The 20,851-nt window shown below is 45.3% G+C and overlaps 2 protein-coding genes across 8 annotated transcripts in view; both read right to left on the minus strand.

Annotated features, from left to right (window-relative positions):
* Positions 1–7,030: 7,030 nt before the first annotated feature.
* Positions 7,031–8,234, minus strand: GPX1 (glutathione peroxidase 1). 2 transcript variants are annotated; one of them, XM_069473636.1, is made up of 2 exons: positions 7,992–8,234; positions 7,031–7,575 (listed from the first exon to the last, which is right to left on the minus strand). In XM_069473636.1, the coding sequence occupies exons 1-2, from the start codon at positions 8,094–8,096 to the stop codon at positions 7,234–7,236; spliced, it is 447 nt and encodes a 148-aa protein (XP_069329737.1). In that variant the 5' UTR covers positions 8,097–8,234; the 3' UTR covers positions 7,031–7,233. The 2 variants fall into 2 exon arrangements, with proteins under 2 accessions (XP_069329737.1, XP_069329736.1); XM_069473635.1 differs by having other exon boundaries at positions 7,854–8,232.
* Positions 8,235–8,884: 650 nt separating this feature from the next.
* The window catches only part of RHOA (ras homolog family member A), a 46,710-nt gene continuing 34,743 nt past the window's right edge, over positions 8,885–20,851 (minus strand). Inside the window, exons 2-5 of one of the 6 annotated variants that reach the window (XM_069475690.1) lie at positions 19,035–19,094; positions 16,184–16,304; positions 11,066–11,196; positions 8,885–10,136 (exon numbers count right to left, since the gene is read on the minus strand). In XM_069475690.1, the coding sequence (XP_069331791.1) occupies positions 9,963–10,136; positions 11,066–11,196; positions 16,184–16,217 (339 nt within the window). In that variant the 5' untranslated portion in view covers positions 16,218–16,304; positions 19,035–19,094 and the 3' untranslated portion in view covers positions 8,885–9,962. Of the gene's footprint in view, positions 10,137–11,065; positions 11,197–16,183; positions 16,305–19,034; positions 19,193–20,851 lie in introns of all 6 variants that reach the window. The other 5 variants (XM_069475689.1, XM_069475688.1, XM_069475687.1 and 2 more) reach the window with 5 other exon arrangements.

The following is a 20,851-nucleotide window of genomic DNA, read 5'->3' on the forward strand; positions in this document are numbered from 1 at the left end:
CTCACAGCAACCTCAAACGCCTGGGCTCAAGCGATCCTCCTGCCTCAGCCTCCCGAGTAGCTGGGACTACAGGCATGCGCCACTATGCCTGGCTAATTTTTCTATATATATATTTTTTTAGTTGTCCATATAATGTCTTTCTATTTTTAGTAGAGACGGGGTCTCGCTCAGGCTGGTCTCGAACTCCTGACCTTGAGCAATCCACCCGCCTCGGCCTCCCAGAGTGCTAGGATTACAGGTGTGAGCCACCGCGCCCGGCCATCTTTTTTTCTTTTCTTTCCTTTCTTTCTTTTAGGGACAAGGTCTCACTCAGGCACACAGGCTGGAGTGCAGTGGCACAATCATAGCTCACTGCAGCCTTGAACTTCTGAGCTCAAATGATCCTCCTGTCTCAGCCTCCTGAGTAGCTAGGACTACAGGTGTGCCACCATGCCTGGATTTTTTTTTTTTTTTGTAGAGACAGGGGTGTCTCTGTGTTACCCAGGCTGGTCTTGAACTCATGGCCTCTAGCAATCCTCCTGCCACAGCCTCCCAAAGTGCTAGGATTATAGGCATGAGCCATCATGCCTGGCCTGGACATCTTTTAATTGGAGGTGAAAGCAAGAAAGAAATATTGTTGGTTCCTTCCTGCCTGTGCCTCCTTAACCTGTCCAGGGGAGTGTGAAAAATAAAAAGGCTCTGTAAGTACACTTCAGAAGAATTAAATGTCTTCTCAATGATTTCTAACCTGTTATAGAAGAATTAGGTTACTGGGGAAAGTGATAGAGGCAAAAAACTGAATACATCTCACAGAGAGGAAGTAGGATCATTTTTCTTATGTTGTGGAGTTGTGCTGATGGACAGATTCCATTCTGGTTATGCCACTGTGATGGTGGCCAGCCCCGTTTGGGTAGGAAAGGTGTGGCACCCTGGGCTATGGTGTGGCCAGTCTTTTCTTCTTCTTCTAATTCTATTACCATCAAAATCTTAACCATAGACAAGGAAGGGATGGGTGAAATTATGCCTAATGGGTGCAATGTATACTATCTGGGTGATGGGCACACTTACAACTTTAACTCAAGCAGTACAAAAGCAATCCATGTAACCAAAACATTTGTACTCCTGTAATATTCTGAAATTAAAAAAAATCTCAACCATGAACAAGTATTCAGATGTTAATTTAAATGTGTTGTTTGCCCTTTGCACAGTACAAATTCTCAGTAGACATTTCTTCCATAAATTAATGAAAGAATTATCCCGATAATAGTCATTCTTTCATTTAACTAATAGTACTCAAGTATCTATTATGGGCTCACAGTCCCTAACCTCCAGGGGTTTGTAGTGTAGTTGGGGATGGAGAATGGTTACATATTTAATAGTGTTGTGTGTTATGTGATAAATGTGCTACAGGAACATGGAGGCTCATGCTTGTAGACACTTCACTGGGAGGGAAACTTAAGCAATTGGTATAGAGAGCAAAGCCATGTTTACCATTCTCCTTGGCCTTCGGGGATGTATGATGAGGTCTGTAAAGGGTACTCAGGGAACTAGATCTTTAGATTCACAAACATACATGTACGTGCACACACATACACACAGAGGCACATGGTGGAGACAAAGGAGGATGGGGTAACAGATGCTTTCTCTGCAGGGAGATTTAGATTTCTTCCACTTACTTCCCTGTGGTGCCAAGTGATCTGCAGAACCGTAGGACACCACTCAGGGTGGGCTGCCTATGCTCTTGGACACTGCTCAGGCTCTAGGCATATGGGTCAAGTGGGCCAGCTTTGTGGTCTCCTACCCTAGTCTCAAGGGCCACAACTACACTGGACTTGGGAGGGGCCCTACGGGTGGGTCTCTGTCTTCAGGATAAATGATAGAAAGGCTGCTGTGCCCTTGCCCAACAAACTACTGTCACATCATGTCAGTGGCAGTGCTTTCAGATGCAACTAACAGAATCCCCAGCAGAAAATGTCCTACCCATTTGGTGGTTCTTCTTGTTTTTGTTTTTTCACAGGACAAGTCTGAAGTTGAATTCTTGGGAAGGTTGAATTGGAAGGATGTCAGGGCTCAGAGTTTGCTTCTCTGGGGCCCTCTTGGCCTTCTTTCCCTTTAAGATTCTAAGGTAAAAAAAAAAAAAAAAACTCCAAGGTAGCTGCCTTGGTGCCAGCATTCTGGGTACCCTCAACAATACCCACCAGTGAGAAGGGAGGAAGGAAACTACCTTCTGCTCCCTTGGATGATAGGAACTTTCCCAGGAACCTCTGAATTTCTTTGCAGCCAAGATCAGGTCACCTTCCCCTACTTTTACAACAGGTAAGGCTGGCTAGGAAAGCAGATTCTGCCAGGCAGCCAGGAGGAAGGACTCAGGAATGGCTGTCAGGTAGAGGTCAGCAATGTATCTGACCTGTACCCAACCACTCTGAGAGGCAGTGAGAATGATGCCATCCCAGCACAGGGCCTATGAGACCTCACTCCCTGGGCAGGACTGCTCTCATTTGTGCCCTCTGCTCCCAATCTGTCAGCGCCTAACACGTGAGGCAGATATTCAGTAATTTGTGTGCCAACTGGAGTTGGGCTTTATTTTAGTGCCAGCCCAGGTATGTCATGCCTGTATGTGAAAGCATGCTCTTCCAGCCTATTTGGTGAGTGTAATAATAAAAACATGCCAAATTCAGAATACTCTAACAAAGATCATGGCCTGCTCTATGTAAATCTACGCTGTGTTCTCTTAGGGAAATCTTTAGCTAGTATTTTTTACTCAGTATTATCCACAAGTTAAAATTTAAGAGATTAAACTGATCAGGCCAGGAATGTTTCTCTGAAAATAAGCTTGCTGTAAACGTTGTTTGCGGGACTACATTGAGTCAGAATAAGGAAGTCATTTGACCAAGATCTAATTGTGCAAGAAGTGCCAGACCTAATTTTATCAGATTAATGTTTAAAAAAAAAAACCCCAAAAAGCAGTTCTGCAAGAACTGCTAAAATGGAAGCTTATGAACCTAGTTGAGTAACAGTAGGGCCCATCCCCTTCTCAGAAAGAAGGTCTGTGGCCTAGATGCTGCTGTGTGGTTCCCAGAGCAAACACTGTCCTGCAGCCATTTCTACCTAAAGTCAGGACTTCAGGCAGGTTGAATGTGATTCCTACTCTTCATCTGAGCTGCCAATTTACAATGGCGTGTGGTGAGTGCAGGTCAGAGCCAGTAGCAGGTACATGGTTGAATGATAAAAATGTGTATGTGTGGCTATGTGTGTTGGGAGAAGATACTGACATCTTAACTGACTTTATTATGAGTCTTCCTGAAGAAGAGACAGTTGGAAAGGATTTTCTTTTTCTTTTTCTTTTTTTTTTTTTTGAGACAGCGTCTCACTCTGTTGCCTGGATTACAGTGCCATGGCGTCAGCCTAGCTCACAGCAACCTCAAACTCCTGGGCTCAAGCGATCCTCCTGCCTCAGCCTCCAGAGTAGCTGGGACTACAGGCATGTGCCACCATGCCCAGCTAATTTTTTCTACATATTTTTAGTTGTCCAGCTAATTTCTTTCTATTTTTAGTAGAGATGGGGTCTGGCTCTTGCTCAAGCTGGTCTCGAACTCCTGAGCTCAAACCATCTGCCTGCCTCTGCCTCCCAGAGTGCTAGGATTACAGGTGTGCGCCACCGCGCCCTCAATTGAAAATTGAGGGAGGCAGGCAGCTTGAAGTCTGAGGAGGAATGTTCCCCAACCAGAATCAGCCACATTAGGAGTTCAGCAGTTCCCTTTCTTGCTTTTATCTCTTATTTTAAAAAAGGAAGAAAAATAAATAAAACAGTTGAAGTTCCCTTCACTGGCAGCCCACAGCATAAACTGAGAGGAAAAAAAGTGGACAAGGGGTGAAGGGTGAGTCACTAGGCAGCCTGGGGAGAAAAGAGTTTGGAAAGTTCTGAGTTCTCATCCTGGAGAGAGAGCATGGTTTAGGCCACACTGACGCTGTACAGGAAAGGGAAGAGTTGGAGTGGGAAGTCTCTCCTCATGAGTCTAAATGACAGATCACTGAGAGGACTCTAGGTCCCTAGACTTTCCAATTCAGCATCTGTGGAGGTGGGCCATGGAACATACGCTTTCACAAGCATCCAAGTGATTTTTGGGCATTGTACATTCCACTCCTAGAGTAGGATCTGGTACATCCCAGATTGCCTATCTAGCTTCAGTTCCAGCTGCTCCCCTGAGACTGCATTAGCTGAGGACTCAGTCCACAAGCACTTGCCCCAGCTGACCATTTTTTATGAAATGTCACTTCCCTTGGGTATTTGACTCCATCCTTGCTCCTTTCTAGCTACGCCTCTTTGCCATTTAACATCTTAACATGAAAGGATTGTGAACCCATAGGCCTCAGGACTAGGCCCCCTTATCTTTTTCTTGCCACTTTTCCCAGGTGACCTCATCTTGTCCCGTGGCTACTATTCCCTTGGCCAAGCCACTTTTTTTTTTTTTTGAGACAGGGTCTTGCTCTGTTCCCTAGGCTGTAGTGTAGCTCACTGCAACCTCAAACTCCTGGGCTCAAGTGATTCTCCTGCCTCAGCCTCCCGAGTAGCTGGACTTATATGTGCACACCACCAAGCCTGGCTAATTTTTCTATTTTTCGTAGAGATAGGATCTTGCTATATTGCTCAGGCTGGTCTTGAATTCCTGGCCTCCTGGTGATCCTTCCTCCTCAACCTCCCAAAGTGCTAGGACTACAGGTGTGAACCACTGTACCCAGCCATAGGTCCTCTATTTTCAAAGCACCCTGTACTACCTAGTAGAACTAAACATACGTTTTTAGTAATTTTATATTGTCCTTCTGCCTTCCTGAGGCACCCAGCAGAGCACATAGTACAGGACTGAATTGAATGTTGTGGTAAGTGAGCAAAGTGCTTTTAGGGAAGAGAGATGTGGGGCATAGGGGGTCACAGGTGGCCTGGGCATACCCAGATTTACCCACATGTGCAGGTTGCTACTCTCATTCAGAAGTCAGATTTGAAGTCTACAAATGATCCTTAAGAAGTCCTGGCCCCATTTGAGTAGAAAGTTCTTACAATAAACCAATATTTGCTGATGAATACATATACCAGGTCCTGTGGGCCCTGGGATGGCTAGAGTCAACTTCTGGCGAAGCAGACGTCGCTCACAGATACAATTGAGACTCCCAAGAGTTCTGAGAGGAGGAACACAGGTAGAGTAGGACCCAAAGGAGTGGACAGTTCTACCTGCATCACCTCAAGCAGGACTCAAAAGCTGAGGTGTGACAATGAAATATTTTACTGTTAAAAAAAATTATATATATAAAAACAAAATGGGAAGGAAAAAAAGCTGAGATGGGCCAGGCGAGGTAGCTCATGCCTATAATCCTAGCATTCTGGGAGGCTGAGGCAGGAGGATTGCTTGAGCACAGGAGTTGGAGACCAGCCTGAGTGAGACCCTGTCTCTACTAAAAATAGAAAAATTAGCCAGGCGTCCTGTCTCACACCTGTAATTTCAGCTACTCAGGAGGCCAGGGCAGAAGGATGACTTGAGCCCAGGAGTTGGAGCTAGGACGACGATGTCACTGCACTCTACCCATCATCTACCCAGGGAACAGAGTGAGACTATCTCAAAAAAAAAAAAAAAAAAAAATGCTGAGGTGAAGAGGCCTTGTAGCCAGAGGGAGGTAGGCCTAGTGCAGGAGTTTTGATGAGGGAGCCAGAGCAGGGGCTGGGGGCCTTTTATCCCTTAGTAACCTAAGGGCACACTGAGGGTGGCAGCTAAGATCTCTGCTTAGAGCCAGAGGAAAAGTTGTGAGTTATTTCAGACATAGGAAAAGGCCTTGAGCCGTGAATTTGAGCACAAACATGAGGACCCCAGAACTTCTGGCCCACATTCTGGACTGGGTGAGTGACACAGCCAGCATGTGTCTGGGTTCCTGTATGCCCAAGCAGAAGCTGCATCCAAGTCCTGGAGAGTCCCCTGCACTGTGATAGGAAATGGCTCCATGTCTGTCTTGAAAGATTATTGGCATCAGGGCCAACAGATGGAGAGGTTGGTCCTAAGTGGTGCTCCAGAAGCAGCAGCTGACCTCTAAGATATGCCCCTATCCTGGGCCCGAATGCACAGTTGCATTTAAATGCTGGGCAGGGCATAGTCCGAAGGACCAGTTAAATTGAACACTCTTCTCACTGAATACATGAAAGGCAACAACTGATAAGAACAGCATCAGAGGCCGGGCGCAGTGGCTCACGCCTGTAATCCTAGCACTCTGGGAGGCCGAGGCGGGTAGATTGCTCAAGGTCAGGAGTTCGAGACCAGTCTGACCAACAGTGAGACCCCGTCTCTACTAAAAATAGAAAGAAATTATCTGGCCAACTAAAATATATATAGGAAAAAATTGGCCGGGCATGGTAGCACATGCCTGTAGTCCCAGCTACCTGGGAGGCTGAGGCAGTAGGATCGCTTAAGCCCGGGAGTTTGAGGTTGCTGTGAGCTAGGCTGATGCCACGGCACTCACTCTAGCCCAGGCAACAAAGCGAGACTCTGGAAAAAAAAAAAAAAAAAAAAGAACAGCATCAGAGCAGATATAAGCACTGGATAGCAATATATAAAGATGTAGCAAAGTAATGGGAAAGAACTTGTAACATTGCGTCAGTTTCTAACTGTGTAAAATGGGCTTGTATGGGTCTAACACTTGGGGAGGCAGCAGACTCCAAATAATGAGTGAGGGCCTGTATTATTTTGTGAAGGTCATTTCAATGACCAGCAAATACTCAGCAAGGAGAGGCCTACTATTTGGGTTAGGCAGTCAATCCTTGCCTTTTGTCTTCTTTTAAGGAGTAAGAACTTTGTTGTAACAGAGCCTTGGGATGACTCTATCACATGTCCTGGCAGAGGGAGAAACCCAGGGATAGGAGCCAGATTTCCCACACAGGAAAGAGTGGATCCCACACGCTGCAGACAAAAGGACAGGAAGTTCAAACTTGGCTAGGATAAGGGGGAAGAGGGGACTAAGCTCCCATCCCACCCCCAGTAGATACTGACACACGACATACACACAGTTCTGATGACACCCAGTACTTTATTAATGAGGAAGCTCGCCTTGGTCTGGCAGAGGGGAGGCTGGGAGGGACAGCACCAGCGCCCATCTCGGGGGATTTTCCTGACATCAGGTGTTCCTCCATGCAGGTTTAGAGGGAACACCATCAAGAATGAAACCCCCCAGAGAGCAGCGCTGCTACTGCCAGGCAGCGGGGGTAGGAAGGGTGCCCTAGGACAGCAGGGCTTCAATGTCTGGCTCGATGTCTATGGTCGGAAAGCGACGGCTGTACCTGCGCACGGGCACACCGTCAGGACCCACCAGGAACTTCTCAAAATTCCATGCAATGTCGTTGCGGCACACCGGAGACCAGATGATGAACTTGGGGTCAGCCATGAGTGCAGTGGCGTCGTCGCTGGGCGCTGGCAGGGCTTCCCGAAGGAAGGCAAAGAGCGGGTGCGCATGCGCACCATTCACCTCGCACTTCTCGAAGAGAGTGAAATTGGGCTCGAACCCGCCGCCGGGTCGGACGTACTTGAGAGAATTCAGGATCTCTTCGTTCTTGGCGTTCTCCTACGGAAGAGAAGAGCAGCTAGGTCCCGGGGCCGCGAGGGGAGGAAAACATTCTAACCACAAACAAGGGAGTTTTTCGATGAGTCACCAGGATGTTGTCCTCTTTGTACAAGCTCAGGGCGGACCGAAATTCCAGCCGCTAGGAGTACGGGAAGGGAAGCCAGCCGGTGGCCCGCCTCTCAGCGCACGGTGCCACGGCTGCCGGGCCGGGCGCACGACCCGCCTGCGCCCCCGACCACGACTGCACGCCCACCCTCGCCCCACCCCGCCTGGCGCACCTGATGCCCAAACTGGTTGCACGGGAAGCCCAGCACGACCAGGCCCCGGGGCCCGAGGCGCCGCTGCAGCTCATTCATCTGGGTGTAGTCCCGGATCGTGGTGCCTCAGAGGGACGCCACATTCTCGATGAGCAGCACCTTGCCCCGCAGGGAGCCCAGGCTCACGGGCTCCCCGCCAGCCAGCGGGCGCGCTGAGAAGGCGTATACGGACTGGGTCGCCGCCGCTAGCCGAGCAGCACACATGCTGTGGGTGTTCGAGAAGCAAGGGAAGAACTTCGGACCAGGGCAGCTAAGTGGCCCAGGCGGTGCCTCCTTTTAACTGCTCCGCGGTAAGGTCACGTGGAGCAGGCACTTTTCCGGATCTAAGGGTCCCGCCTCATCCGGCCTTCTCCCTCCCCGGAGGGCTTGGCCCCTCCTTCAGCCTGGGTACAAGCTGGGGAGCGCGCCAGGGTGGAACGCGGGCTCCACCCAAGCCGGGAGGAACCGCGGACACGTCAGGTCAGGCACAGTCAATTTAGCGCCAGCCAGGCAGCAGCCTTCCGGGTTACCCCGCCAAGGGCCAGGTCCTTGTTGGGGAGTGGGCCCTGGATTCTTTTCCAAAGCTTCCTCAATTAGGGTGTGGGCTCCAGCCTAGGACACTGGCTGGGGATGGCCAGGACTCCAGGCCTCAGGTCTCCCTCCTCTCTCTCTGGCCCCAGAGCGGCACCGCCCTTAAGCAGGTTTTCTAATAGCATAGTGCCCAGGAGCCCCAGCCTCCTGGAGTGGAGCCCAATAGCACGCCAGGGCCAAGGAAACTCGGCTGCAGAATGACCCTTCATCTCAACAGGCTGCATTCCCACCCTACCCCCGACTCACAACTTGAATGTGGCACAGGAGGTGGTTAGTGCTGGGTGAGTGGGGGGTGGGGCCCAAGCTGGTACCTAGCACCCTGAAGGAACCTCTCCAGGGTGAGCTAGGCCAGGAGGGCTGAGTCCTTCCATCCTCCTGCCCCCAGCCCTGGAGAGAGCAACACAAACACCAGGATACAGAAGTTTAGAAAACTGCCTTTATTCTATTAGTAGTTGGAAAAATTAACTGGTACAGAAAAAGTTTAGTCAGCTGGAGGAGAAGAGGGAAACTGAGTGCCGCACATGACAACTGGTGGCTCCTCTGGGAGGGAACCTGGATACAGTGAGAAGAAAGGAGCACTGTGAATTAGAGCCAGATGCTGCAGTCCAGGTAAGACAGGTTATGCCACCTTCCAAAGTGCCTAATTGCCTCAGGCGTGAAACCAATTCCTATTAGCCCAGTTCTAGAGAGGGGTACTGGGAGATGTGGGGCTGAAAAGGGGTGATATGGCCATCTTTTATCAGAGAAAGTGACAAAACGGGAATTTTAAAAATGAATTTTCCATCTGACTTTATTTCCAAATACACTTTCTTTTTTAAAAAACCAATACACTTTCTTCGGGGATGACAAATATCAGTATTAGGAAATCCAATTATACAAAAAATACTACATCTAGTCTGGGGGTAGATATATTTATTTTTGGTAACATACATTAAGTGGCACTAATTACACAGTAACTATAAGGTAACTAACATGAAACCACAGAACTGTAACTCTGCCACAGCTGCATGGACTTGGGCCTTTCTGGCTGAGCACATTTTCAAAAAACTGGCTGCTCACCCCAGAGCTATGCCAATGAAATCTGTTAAGGAGTAAAGCTCTGAAGTGGTGACTCACCAGAGTACCTTGCAGCTGACAGATGATAGGCAGGACATGTTAGTTATAAAGTAGTTACAGCCTAATTCACAAAAGTTACCAACTGTTTCTCTTTCTAGAAAGAAGCAAGAAGTTATTAAGAAATTCCTTGAATTAGCGCCTGGTGTGTCAGGTGGGAGTGCAGAAAAGGGGTGTTAGAGCAGTGTCAGAAGGACCCTGGCGGGCCAGACGGGTTGGACATCATTAATAATCATGGTTGGCTTCTAAATACTGGTAGCAAGATGACTTCTGATTTGTAATCTTAGGTAAATTATAGATAAATGAAAAAGGCCAGTCATCATACACTAAGATTAATAAACAGCACTTCAAAATTAACCGCATAAGGGCTGTGCTTGCAGCAAGGTTTCACAAGACAAGGCACCCAGATTTTTTCTTTCCACGTCTGGCTTGCAGAGCAGCTCTCGTAGCCATTTCAAAAACCTCCCTCACTCCATCTTTGGTCTTTGCTGAACACTCCATGTACCCAAAAGCGCCAATCCTGTTCGCCATATCTCTGCCTTCTTCAGGTTTTACAGGCTCCTAGCAAAGAGAAAAAAGTGCTTTCAAATAGTGTTATATACATGTAGGAAATAGGTGTATTCAAATTCAGCTAAAAGACTTCTTTTAAAAGCTGCCAAACTCCCAGATTTGAGCTCTGTTTTATGAGATTCTGAAACGAATATGCACTGATTACCTCCCATCCTCAAATATAAAGTATCTATTAAACATGATCTTCTTTGGGAAGTAGAGAAAAATAGGGAAGAGGTCAGAGGCACCCTGGAAGGTTAAGGAAGGTATCAAGGGCAAAATTACTCGCGCTACTGATCCAGGGCAAGCTCTTGGGTCTTTGTTAGCCTCACAGAGGACGGAATGCTCGAGGAAGGAAATAAAGCCTGTCCTTGACATTTGGACAGAGGAAACCTCAGTAAGAGAACCTGGGTTTCAAGTCTCAGCAATGAAGACCTCAACACTCCTGCAGCAGTGAAGAAGTCCTGCCATTAGGCCACCTGGCTTTTGAGAAGCCAAGATGCCACCTCCCTGATAACTTTTATAAAGGAATTAGGGTTTTCTGTCTGGACTCATTGCCTTCAGGAAGAGATCTTTCAACTGCCACTAATTTATATTTGGCTTCACATGTACCAAGGTAATAACTGGAGAAAGAAATCAAGAATCTGATAGAGTTCCTGTATCTGAAACATTGACTACTGCTGGGATGGTTCCTTGTCAGGCTGGCAGTCCTTGGGGGCACAGGACTACCTCATAAGAGACATTCCATCTCACAGACCAAGGGGTTTTAAGGATCCTCTGTGCAGATTCTTGTCAGTGAGAGCCAGGTGGATACAGACGGGCTTTTACGCCTCTAAAACTTGGCCTGTGAAGGCTTCTGCTAAGCTCCTCCAATCTTTAATCTTGGGGCCCTGGTTCAAGAGTGCTGCAGGAAGAAGACACAGCCCTGCCCCAGACCATGCCTGCTTCATTTTGGCTAGCTCCCGCCTTGTATGCTCATCATTCCGAAGATCCTTCTTGTTCCCAACCAGGATGATGGGCACATTGGGACAGAAATGCTTGACTTCTGGGGTCCATTTTTCTGGGATGTTTTCTGAAAGAAAAATGCACAGAATTTGGAGAGACATATAATTCCATCTTGAAGACTCTCCAAGAGCCCTAGTTAAATTGCAAACACTATTCCTGTGTTGCTTCAGAAGAATGCTCAATATTTAATTGAATACCATTAGTTTTAAAACCACAGAGAAAGGCAAACTTTAACCTCCTTCCCTTAAACATAGAACCACCAGCTTTTCTCAGTCCCATCAAAAGTGTTGCTCAACTCCTCTGGAAGTGGGGCCCAAGTAAGGGCTTTGGAGGAGCAAAGGATCCAGAATACAGAGTGGCTCTACAATGGTACCACCTGCACCACCATGCAGGCTCCCTACAGGCCGTCACTGCTGGCAGATGATTCTGACCCTAGATTACTGAAAGGGTCCCCATTCTGGGGCAGCAACTGGCCAAGGGTCCACATGTTCTCTTTCTACCTTGCTCATGGGCCCTTAGCATGACCTCCCCCCTGTGGGTTACTGGTATTTCAAATGGCTCAAGAGTGACTTGAAAATAAGCAAAAGATAAGCAGCTGTAGGTTCTTGCCAACCCTGTACTAACTTGGAAAAGTTGTGCATAGATCATGGTGGATGAGAGGCCCAAATTTAACCTCCCCATGCCACCTTGGTCATCTCAGTGTCAGGGATGATTTCTAAAAAGGGGATTCTAATACTTACCTTACACAGGGTTATTTTAAGTCAATGCCTACAAAGTGCTCAGTATGACAGTCATTCAAATGGTACTGTTATTTGAGATGTATTTTAGAAGCACTATTCATTCTCTGACTTCAAGACAAATTACCAAAAGGCAGGGGTTACTTAGAATATGGAAAGATGCTCTGTCTTCTGGCTGTAAGACTGTATCAGGTAAAGAAGGTGCATGAACAAAGTCAGGAAAATCTCTTATAATTTACCTATCTACTCTTTAGCACACAAGGAGGATACTGAACCCCTTCTTTGCTGTAGGAGCTACACGGTCAATTATATCCCTAATGTGACAACTTGAAACTCAAAGCCTTATTCTGGAATAATGAGGTTCCCAAAGAAGTGCAGTGTCCCAGTCCTCAAGGCAATAATAAAGAGAGAAGGGCCAGCACAACATCTAACTGTGAAGTTAAACAGCCTCAGCATTGAACCTTGCCCTCACCCCAGCATCCTATGGTTAGTTTTCAGTTCAGCTGCCATAGTGATCCCTTTAAAGGTGAGATTACACCGGTCCCTTATTCAGACCTTCCAAGAGCTCCCATCTTATCATGATGAAAAGAGAGGTCCCCGCCAATCACACAGATCTGCAATCCTCACCGACAACCCCTCTGCTAAAGTTGCTCTGATTCCTTCCTTCCTCCTGCTTCAATAACTTTTTGCCTGCCATTTCCCCTGCCTGAAAAGCTCTTTTCTTAGATATCTGCATGGGCCTCCACCACCTCCTTCAGGTCTCCACTCAAAGGCCACCTGGTTCAGTGAGACTGTGGACTCAAGCGATACTCCTGCCGCAGCCTCCCAAGTAGCTGGGACTACAGGCATATGCCTTTACCCAGGGCAACAGAGCGAGACTGCCCCCCACCCCCACCCCCACCCCAAAAGTATATTGGATTTACTGTTATTTCCACTCCACCCCTGGAATTTGGGGCGTGTAGAATTAGAACGAATTGCCTGTCTTACCTCTTATCTTCACTTTCGATGAGTAACTTTCAAGATAATATTTTATTTTATTTATTTTTTTGGGAGACAGAGCCTTGCTCTGTTGCCCCAGCTAGAGTGCAGTGGCATCATCATAGCTCCTGGGCTCAAGCCATCCTCCTGCCTCAGCCTCCCAAGTAGCTGGGACTACAGGTGCATGCCACCAAGCCCAGCTAATTTTATTTTTAGTAGAGACAGGGTCTTCTCTTGCTCAGGCTGGTCTCCAGCTCCTGATCTCAAGTGATCTTTCTGCCTTGGCCTCCCAGAGTGCTAGGATTACAATCATGAGCTACCATGCCCAGCCAGTTTTTTACTTTTTAATTCAGTGACATATGCATCTATAACCTCTTCCACCTCACCTCCAAGGTAATCTGATTACATCAGGACACATCATTTTACATGGATTTACAGTAAGAATTTTGGGGAGACTTTGGGAATTCTAGAAAGCTAGAGAAAAGGAATCCTTATCTAGATCAGGGGTTAGCAAATAAAATCTTGCCTGGAGTCTATTTTTATAAGTCAAGTTTTACTGGAACATAGCCAATCTCATTCATTTACATATTTTCTATGGCTGCTTCATGCTACAGAGGCAGAGGTGAGCAGTTGTGGCAAACTTAAATAGTTGTAAAAGAAACCATATGGCCAGCAAAGCCTAAAATATTTACTATCTGGCCTTTTACAAAGAAGTTTGCTGACCCCAGGTATTGATTAGAATCTAGACTCTAGACCAACTGCCAAGTGAGACAGTACAAGTTCCAAAATGTAAACTGTCTATTGTCACAGTGTTGGCTAGCAGCAGGGCTGAAATTTCCACACACAGATTCTGATTCTTGTCCTACACCCAGTGCCATGGTCTAACATCCAGGCAGGTAAAAACAAAACAAAGCCCAGCATTAGCTTGACATTAGATTTTCACTTTCTTTTTATTTTCACTTTCTTGATAGAGACTTTTGACTTTCCATGACACATTTTATTGTGACAAACTACTAGTGAGATTCTGCCCCTACTCCCTAGCCAAGATAACTGGAACTTTTAAAAGGCCCATAGTAAAACTAAGCTAGCTCAGTCAGCTCAGCAAAAGGGCCCCACCCATCTATTAAACTCTCCTGCAATGATGTCCAGTAAGAGTGCAACACTGTCCAGCAAACAGACCCTAATTCCCAGGTGTGTTTGTACATTAGAAAGGAAAACCAATTTCTCTCTGCCTATTACTTTCTACTTTTGCTCTCTTCCCCAGGGCCTGCCCTCTGGGGTAGGGCCCAGGAAGAAACAAGTCTAGCTAGTAAACAGGCACAGGTCAAAAGCCAAGGACCTCCTTCAAGACCAGATAGGTTCTTAAAATAAAAAAGTAAGACTGAAAAGGAAAAATCTTTTGCTCTGAAGGTATTTTTATCCCTGGATGATGGGGGCACAGGGCACACAGCCTTCCTCATTCCCATGGGATTTAAGTGAAGTTATTTATATGTGTGTCTGAAGGCAGAGTGTCAAATGGCTCCATTTTCTCTGTGGTCTAAAGCTTTGCCCCAGCCTACAGGGCCTTCCAGCAGCTCCCAAAATGAAGCCAGATTAGTCTGAAAACCAAAATTAAATCATAACTGCTGAAAATGACCAAAGTGAAACAATGGCAGGGAATACCTGTTTCATCTCAATCCTCGGGCACACTGTTATAGAGGGGCTCAATCTCAGCTTGGCTCCTTGGGCTGCATGACCTTGAGCACGTGGCTCAATGTTTTACAGCAACCCCAGTATCATCATTAAGGTGGGGACAACCATAACTATAACACAGTCATTCTTAATTCTAAATGTCCTGCACGAGCCCAGGCCACGAGCAGGCCCTCAAAGGTTGTGAATGATGACAACATCCTTGGCTCAACTGCTGACCTGTCATGACAGAAGGTGCTGCAGCACCAAGTGAGACATATCTTCAGCATAAACTGAAGCAAGTTCTGTTTTAAGCCTTGTTTTATAGAGTGAGAGGTCAGCATTATTCAGTCTTTTTGGACGGTGGCTTCTAAAACATGAGGCTACCTGGGCTAGTTAGTGAAATGCTCAGGTTCAAGTCTCTCTTTATTAGATAAAATACTTTATTATTTTTTAATATTTTTTGAGATAGAGTCTCACTCTGTTGCCCTAGCTAGAGTGCAGTGGCATCATCATAGTTCACTGCAACCTTAAACTCCTGGGCTCAAGTGATCCTCCTTCCTCAGCCTCCTGAATAGCTGGGACTACAGGCTCATACCACCATGCTGGACAATTTAAAATATTTTTTTTTTGTATAGACAAGGTATTGCTATGTTGCTCAGGATGTCTTGAGCTCCTGGCCTCAAATGATTCTCCTGCCTCAGCCTCCTAAAATGGTAGGATTATAGGCGTGAGCCACTGCACCCAGCCAGCTAAGATACTTTAGAAAAGGTCTAAGATGGGGCTTTAAAAACACTATTGGGAAACAGCAAATTACCAGTCTAGATGTTGGGAGGCAGCAGACTAAATATAAAGTACTGATAGAAGATTTGGGCAACCAAAAAAGCTTTCTCCAAATCTTAGTCCAAGAGATGGCTCAGTATTTGGAATGCACCTACTTTACAAGGTGGATACAATGTTTTTTTTTTTTTTGTTTGTTTTTTTGAGACAGAGTCTCACTCTGTTGCCTGAACTAGAGTGCCATGGCATCAGCCTAGCTCACAGCAACCTCAAATTCCTGGGCTCAAGCAATTCTCTGCCTCAGCCTCCCAAGTAGCTGGGACTACAGGCATGAGCCACCATGCCCAGCTAATTTTTTCTGTATATTTTTAGTTGTCCAACTAATTTCTTTCTATTTTTAGTAGACATGGGGCCTTGCTCTTGCTCAGGCTGGTCTCAAACTCCTGAGCTCAAACGATCCGCCTGCCTTGGCCTCCCAGAGTACTAGGATTACAGGTGTCAAGCCACTACACCTGGCCCAAATTTTTTAAAAGATTAATTTTTTAGAGATGAAGGCTTGTCCTGTTGCTCAAGCTATACTTCATCTCCGGAGGTGAAGTGATATTTCTGCTTTAGCCTCTCAAGTAGCTGGGACTGCAGGTGTGCACCACTGTGCCCAATAAGATAAACACATTTTAAACACCATAGCTATGTGAGGCCTAGGCTGAAAAGGGACCCAGGGACCACGCTTTACAGTCCCAGGGCTCTAAGACTCTGGCCACTGATGACTCCTTCTCTGAAGCTCATGTCTGCTTTTCAGCCACTTGATGCCCCAAAACCAGATGCCCTAACACAGCAGATGTCAGCCATGTACACAGGCAATAACAGACATTAGACTGCAGGGCCACTCACCTAAACTATCAGGGCTGTCGATGGAGAAACACATCAGTATAACATCAGTGTCTGGGTAGGAGAGGGGCCTTAGGCGGTCATAATCTTCCTGCCCAGCTGTGTCCCACAAAGCCAATTCTACCTGTAATGGGAAAAATAACCACAAGAGTGCAAGATTAATCCTACTACCCACTTTTAGAAAAAGTGACACCACAGTACATTCAAATGGCAGACTATGCAAAACAGTAAAACACAGGAGTGTTCACTTTTATGAGAATCAAGCCTGAACGTGAAGGGTGTGTTTAAATTATTTTAGTTTGAAACTTCTAAAAATTGAAAATTCTATAAAAAGATACTAGAACTGAACAAAGTGCCATAATTCAAAATGACAAGTCCAAAATAACCTTGTAGCTTATAAGCAGTGTTTAATTATAAATAACATTCTACTAGGAAAGAAAGTAGATAGACAAAAGGAGAAATCAAACTGTAAGTATTAATAACATTCCACAGGTATAGAAGGCAAGTGAGGGAAATATTAGACTAAGTAACTTTTCTTAATACATTCTCTCAGTCAACCATTTCCTTACTTTGTCTCCTTACTCTGCTCTCATGTTGGAAGATGGGGCAATCCTATATTTGAGTTGGTGGGTAAGAAAAGACACCATGCTGGGTGTTAGGTTAAGGCCTGAGCTGACAGAAAAGGCCTCTGGCTCTGCCTTTATTGCTCAAGAACTGTCTGAATGGCTGAAGACTGCATCATATGAAGTAGGAGGGTATTGCTTTTCACACTTGCTCACCCTCCTGCGGTAGGAGGGTAAACTGAGGCCTAGACTCTGGACACAGGTCCCCTTGAACATTGTCCAACATTCGCAAGGCTTTTGAGAAATAAGCTAAGAAAATATTAACCTGACCTTGCTTTCCCCAAGCCAATGGATCTATGTATGACAAGAGGGCTATTATTTAACACTGTTCACAAAGATCTCAGCACATTTCCACGTAGTTTTCACTTCTGAGCCCTGTCTCCACACAAAACCAGTCTACCTATCAGGACCACAGAAACACCGGAATCTAAGCATCCATGCAGAGAACTGAGGTTGAACTGGCAACACTCTGCATTGGTGGGCCACCTTCAGGATGGGACCCAAAATTCTGTTAGTTAGGCCTGGTATTTATTGTATTTTTTTCTTCTATATTTGGCCCAGAAAGGTGCCTTGGGGTTCCTAATGGCCTGGGAGCAATCATCGTGGCACATTTTGCGTTTGAATAAAACAGACTATAAACTATAAAAGAGGGTTTTGAGCATATTATTCATTCCAATTTATAAAGTGCTCTGGTGCTTCCAAACACTTTTAATTCCTTCATAGAACCCTGATGTCACCTGTAAAATGGGGTTTTCGTGTGAGACAGGGTTTTTTTTTGTTTTTGCAGTGGTGTCATCATAGCTCACTGCAAGTCCTGGGCTTAAGCAATCCTCCTGCCTCAGCCTCCTGAGTAGCTGGGACTACAGGCTCACATCACCATACTGGACAATTTAATTATTTTGTAGAGACAAGATCTTGCTATGCTGCTCAGGATAGCCTCAAATTCCTGGCCTCAAGTGATCCTCCTACCTGAGCATCCTGAGTAGCTGGGACTACAGGCTCCAGCCACCATTTTATATATGAAGGCTCAAAGGTCAGACAGCTTACTGATGGTCACAGAACTATCAAGATGCCCTACTATGTCCTAGCACTCTGGGAGGCTGAGGCGGGAAGATCGCTTGAGGGCAGGAGTTTGAGACCAGTGTGAGCAAGAGCGAGACCCTGTCTCTACTAAAAATAGAAAAAAAAAATTATAAAGAAGCCCTACTATGAGGGACCCTGGAATTCTAAGCAGGTGGCCCAACCCACTTTCCACACATAGTGCCAGAACTGTTACCTTGGGACTAGGTGACCCTGGGACCCAGTAGGTAAAGCAGGAAAGCAAGAAGGGAGAAATGAGATGGAATTATAGAAGCTAAAGTATGGTTAGCAGCATATGAGACATGTGACTGAGTGTGCTGAAGAACAACTTGTTTCAGGGTTTTTTCTTTCAGCTGACTCATTTACAATGGGAATTATATTCCTCTTCAAAAGATATAAAAGGCCAAGTAAGGCATTATTTTGACAACAAAAGGGTACAGAAGATAAAAACATATATTCCAATTCCACAACAGCTTTGCTCTAGTCTTGCCAGAGGGCTTTCAAGACAGAAATGGGGAAACACCATCAATGACAGGAAATTAAAACAACTGTGGAAGGCTGTTTTACATTAAAGTAAAAAAAAATTTTTTTCTACTAAATTTAAGTGAGGATGATGTTTAAATGTCACACTGTTGGTAGAGTCAGATCTGTATAATCCTTTGAGAAGCATAATCCATAAGGACCTTTTCAATTAGTAATCTTATACTTGGGCATTTGATGAAACACCCTGACAGAAGTTTCTTTAAAAAGTACAATCATGCAAAGAGGTTCATTTGAGCATTATCTATGTGGCAACAAACAAATTTTCAAACATAAATAAACTTAAAAAGAGCACATATGCTAAGGGGGCCCTGTGTGAAATACATACGAATGTGGACAAAGTCTGGATGAGTCGCAGTTAAAAATGAACAAAGTTGGGGGGGTGCAAGGGCAATATACATAACCTAAACTTTTGTACTCCCATAATATGGTGAAATAAAAAAAAAAAAAATGAAAAAAAAGATGAACAAAGTTGGACTGAAACAGCAGGGTGAGAATTTATTATTCTTTCCAACATTTTGTTATATTATATACTGAAGAGGCAAAACAACCCTAATTCCCTACAGGTTCTATGACATGCAAAATGGTACCAGTTGTTATAGAAGGAGTACCTGCTTTCCATCCACCTCGATATCTGCCACATAGTTCTCAAACACCGTGGGCACATACACCTCTGGGAACTGGTCCTTGCTGAAGACTATGAGCAAGCATGTCTTGCCACAAGCTCCATCACCAACAATCACCAGTTTCTTCCTGATGGCAGCCATGGCTGAAAAATAGAACATAGATGTTATCTGAAATGCACAAGAAGACAAACCTCAGGCTATGATACACACTTTTATAACCATGCAGCACAAGCCCAAACTCAAAATTCTAGTACACCGTTTCACTTGGCACCAAAAGGTTATATACCAAAAATAATAACTAACATTAGGCTTAATGGTGAAAGACTGAAAAAGTATTCCCCCTAAGATCAGGAACAAGACAAGGATGTCTGTTCTTGCCACTTTTGTTTTTTGAGACAGAGTCTCACTCACTCTATTGCCTTGGGTAGAGTGCAGTGCCATTACCGTAGCTCACTGTAGCCTCCAACTCCTGGGCTCAAGCAATCCTCCTGCTTCTGCCTCCCAAAGCACCAGGATTACAGGTGTGAGCCGCCATGCTTGGCCCACAATTAGGTATTAAATAAAATTTTTAAAATTGACGTGGTGGCACATTATATACATACTGTTTTTCATTTGTGTGCCAGGAGAAGATGAGGAAGAAATGGAGCATCAGGAAGAAGGTAAAAGTAGCTTTCAGAAGCAGAAGGCAGTGGGGAAGATGAGCCAGGAACTGACCTCAGTGAGACCACCCAAAAAAAGTCAAAGACCAGCCCTGCCCAAAAAGGCAGGATTATAAGCGTGAGCCACCATGCCTGGCCTGGGTCTTGCCACTTCTATCCAATATGCCATTTGAGGTTCTTGTCCAGGGCAACAATTAGGTAAGAAAATGAAATAAAAGCAAAAAGTAAAACTATCTCAATTAGTACATGACATAATCTTTTATGTGGGAAATCCTAAGGAATTCATTTAAAAACTTTTGGAATAAACAAGTTCAGCAAGGTTTCAAGATATAAGATGAGTATAAAAAAATTAATTGTATTTCCATAACCTTACAATGAACAATGTAAAAATGAAATGAAAATAATTTCATTTACAACAGCATCAAAAAGAATACTTATAGACCAGGCGAGGTGGCCATGCCTATAATCCTAGCACTTTGGGAGGCCAAGGTGGGAAGATTGCTTGAGGCCAGGAGTTCAAGACAAGCCTGAGCAAGAGGGAGGCCGTCTCTACAAAAAAATACAAAAATTAGCTCGCATGGTGCCACATGCCTGTATTCCCAGGTACTTGGGAGGCTGAGGCAGGACTGTTGAAGCCCAGGAGTTGGAGGTTGCAGTGAGCTATAATGACACCACTGTACTTTTGCCCAGGTGACAGAGTGACACTTTGTATCAGGCTAAAGTAATCAAGACAGGGGACAGTGTGGTGCTGGCGTAAGGACAGAAATATGTACAAAAAAATGAATAGAAACTAGATAAAGTAGAAATAAAACAAAAAAAATAAAATAAAAAAAAATGAATAGAATTGAGAATCCAGAATCAAGCTCTCATCATTTATCATCAAGTGATTTTCGAAATGGGTGCCAAAACCCAATGAAGAAAAAAGTAGTGTTTTCAGTGAACAGATACATGCAAGAATCAAGTGAGACCCCTAGCTCACATCATATACAAAAATTAACTCAACATGGATTATAGGCCTAAATGTAAGAGCTAAAACTATAAAATTTTTAAAAGTGTTATAAAGTATACATATTTTTTTGTAGAGACAGGGGTCTCGCTATGTTGCCCAGGCTGGTCTTAAACTCCTGGCCTCAAGCAATCCTC

The sequence above is a fragment of the Eulemur rufifrons genome, chromosome 7, assembly GCF_041146395.1.
Source record: "Eulemur rufifrons isolate Redbay chromosome 7, OSU_ERuf_1, whole genome shotgun sequence".
NCBI classification, from domain to species: Eukaryota; Metazoa; Chordata; class Mammalia; order Primates; family Lemuridae; genus Eulemur; species Eulemur rufifrons.

Excerpts from the sequence above, each read along its gene's own strand:
- GPX1 (XM_069473636.1), bottom strand. The coding sequence starts at position 8,096 with ATGTGTGCTGCTCGGCTAGCGGCGGCGACCCAGTCCGTATACGCCTTC. Across the intron at positions 7,576-7,991 it reads TGGGCTCCCTGCGGGGCAAG|GAGAACGCCAAGAACGAAGA; the intron begins GTGCTGCTCATC and ends TCTCTTCCGTAG.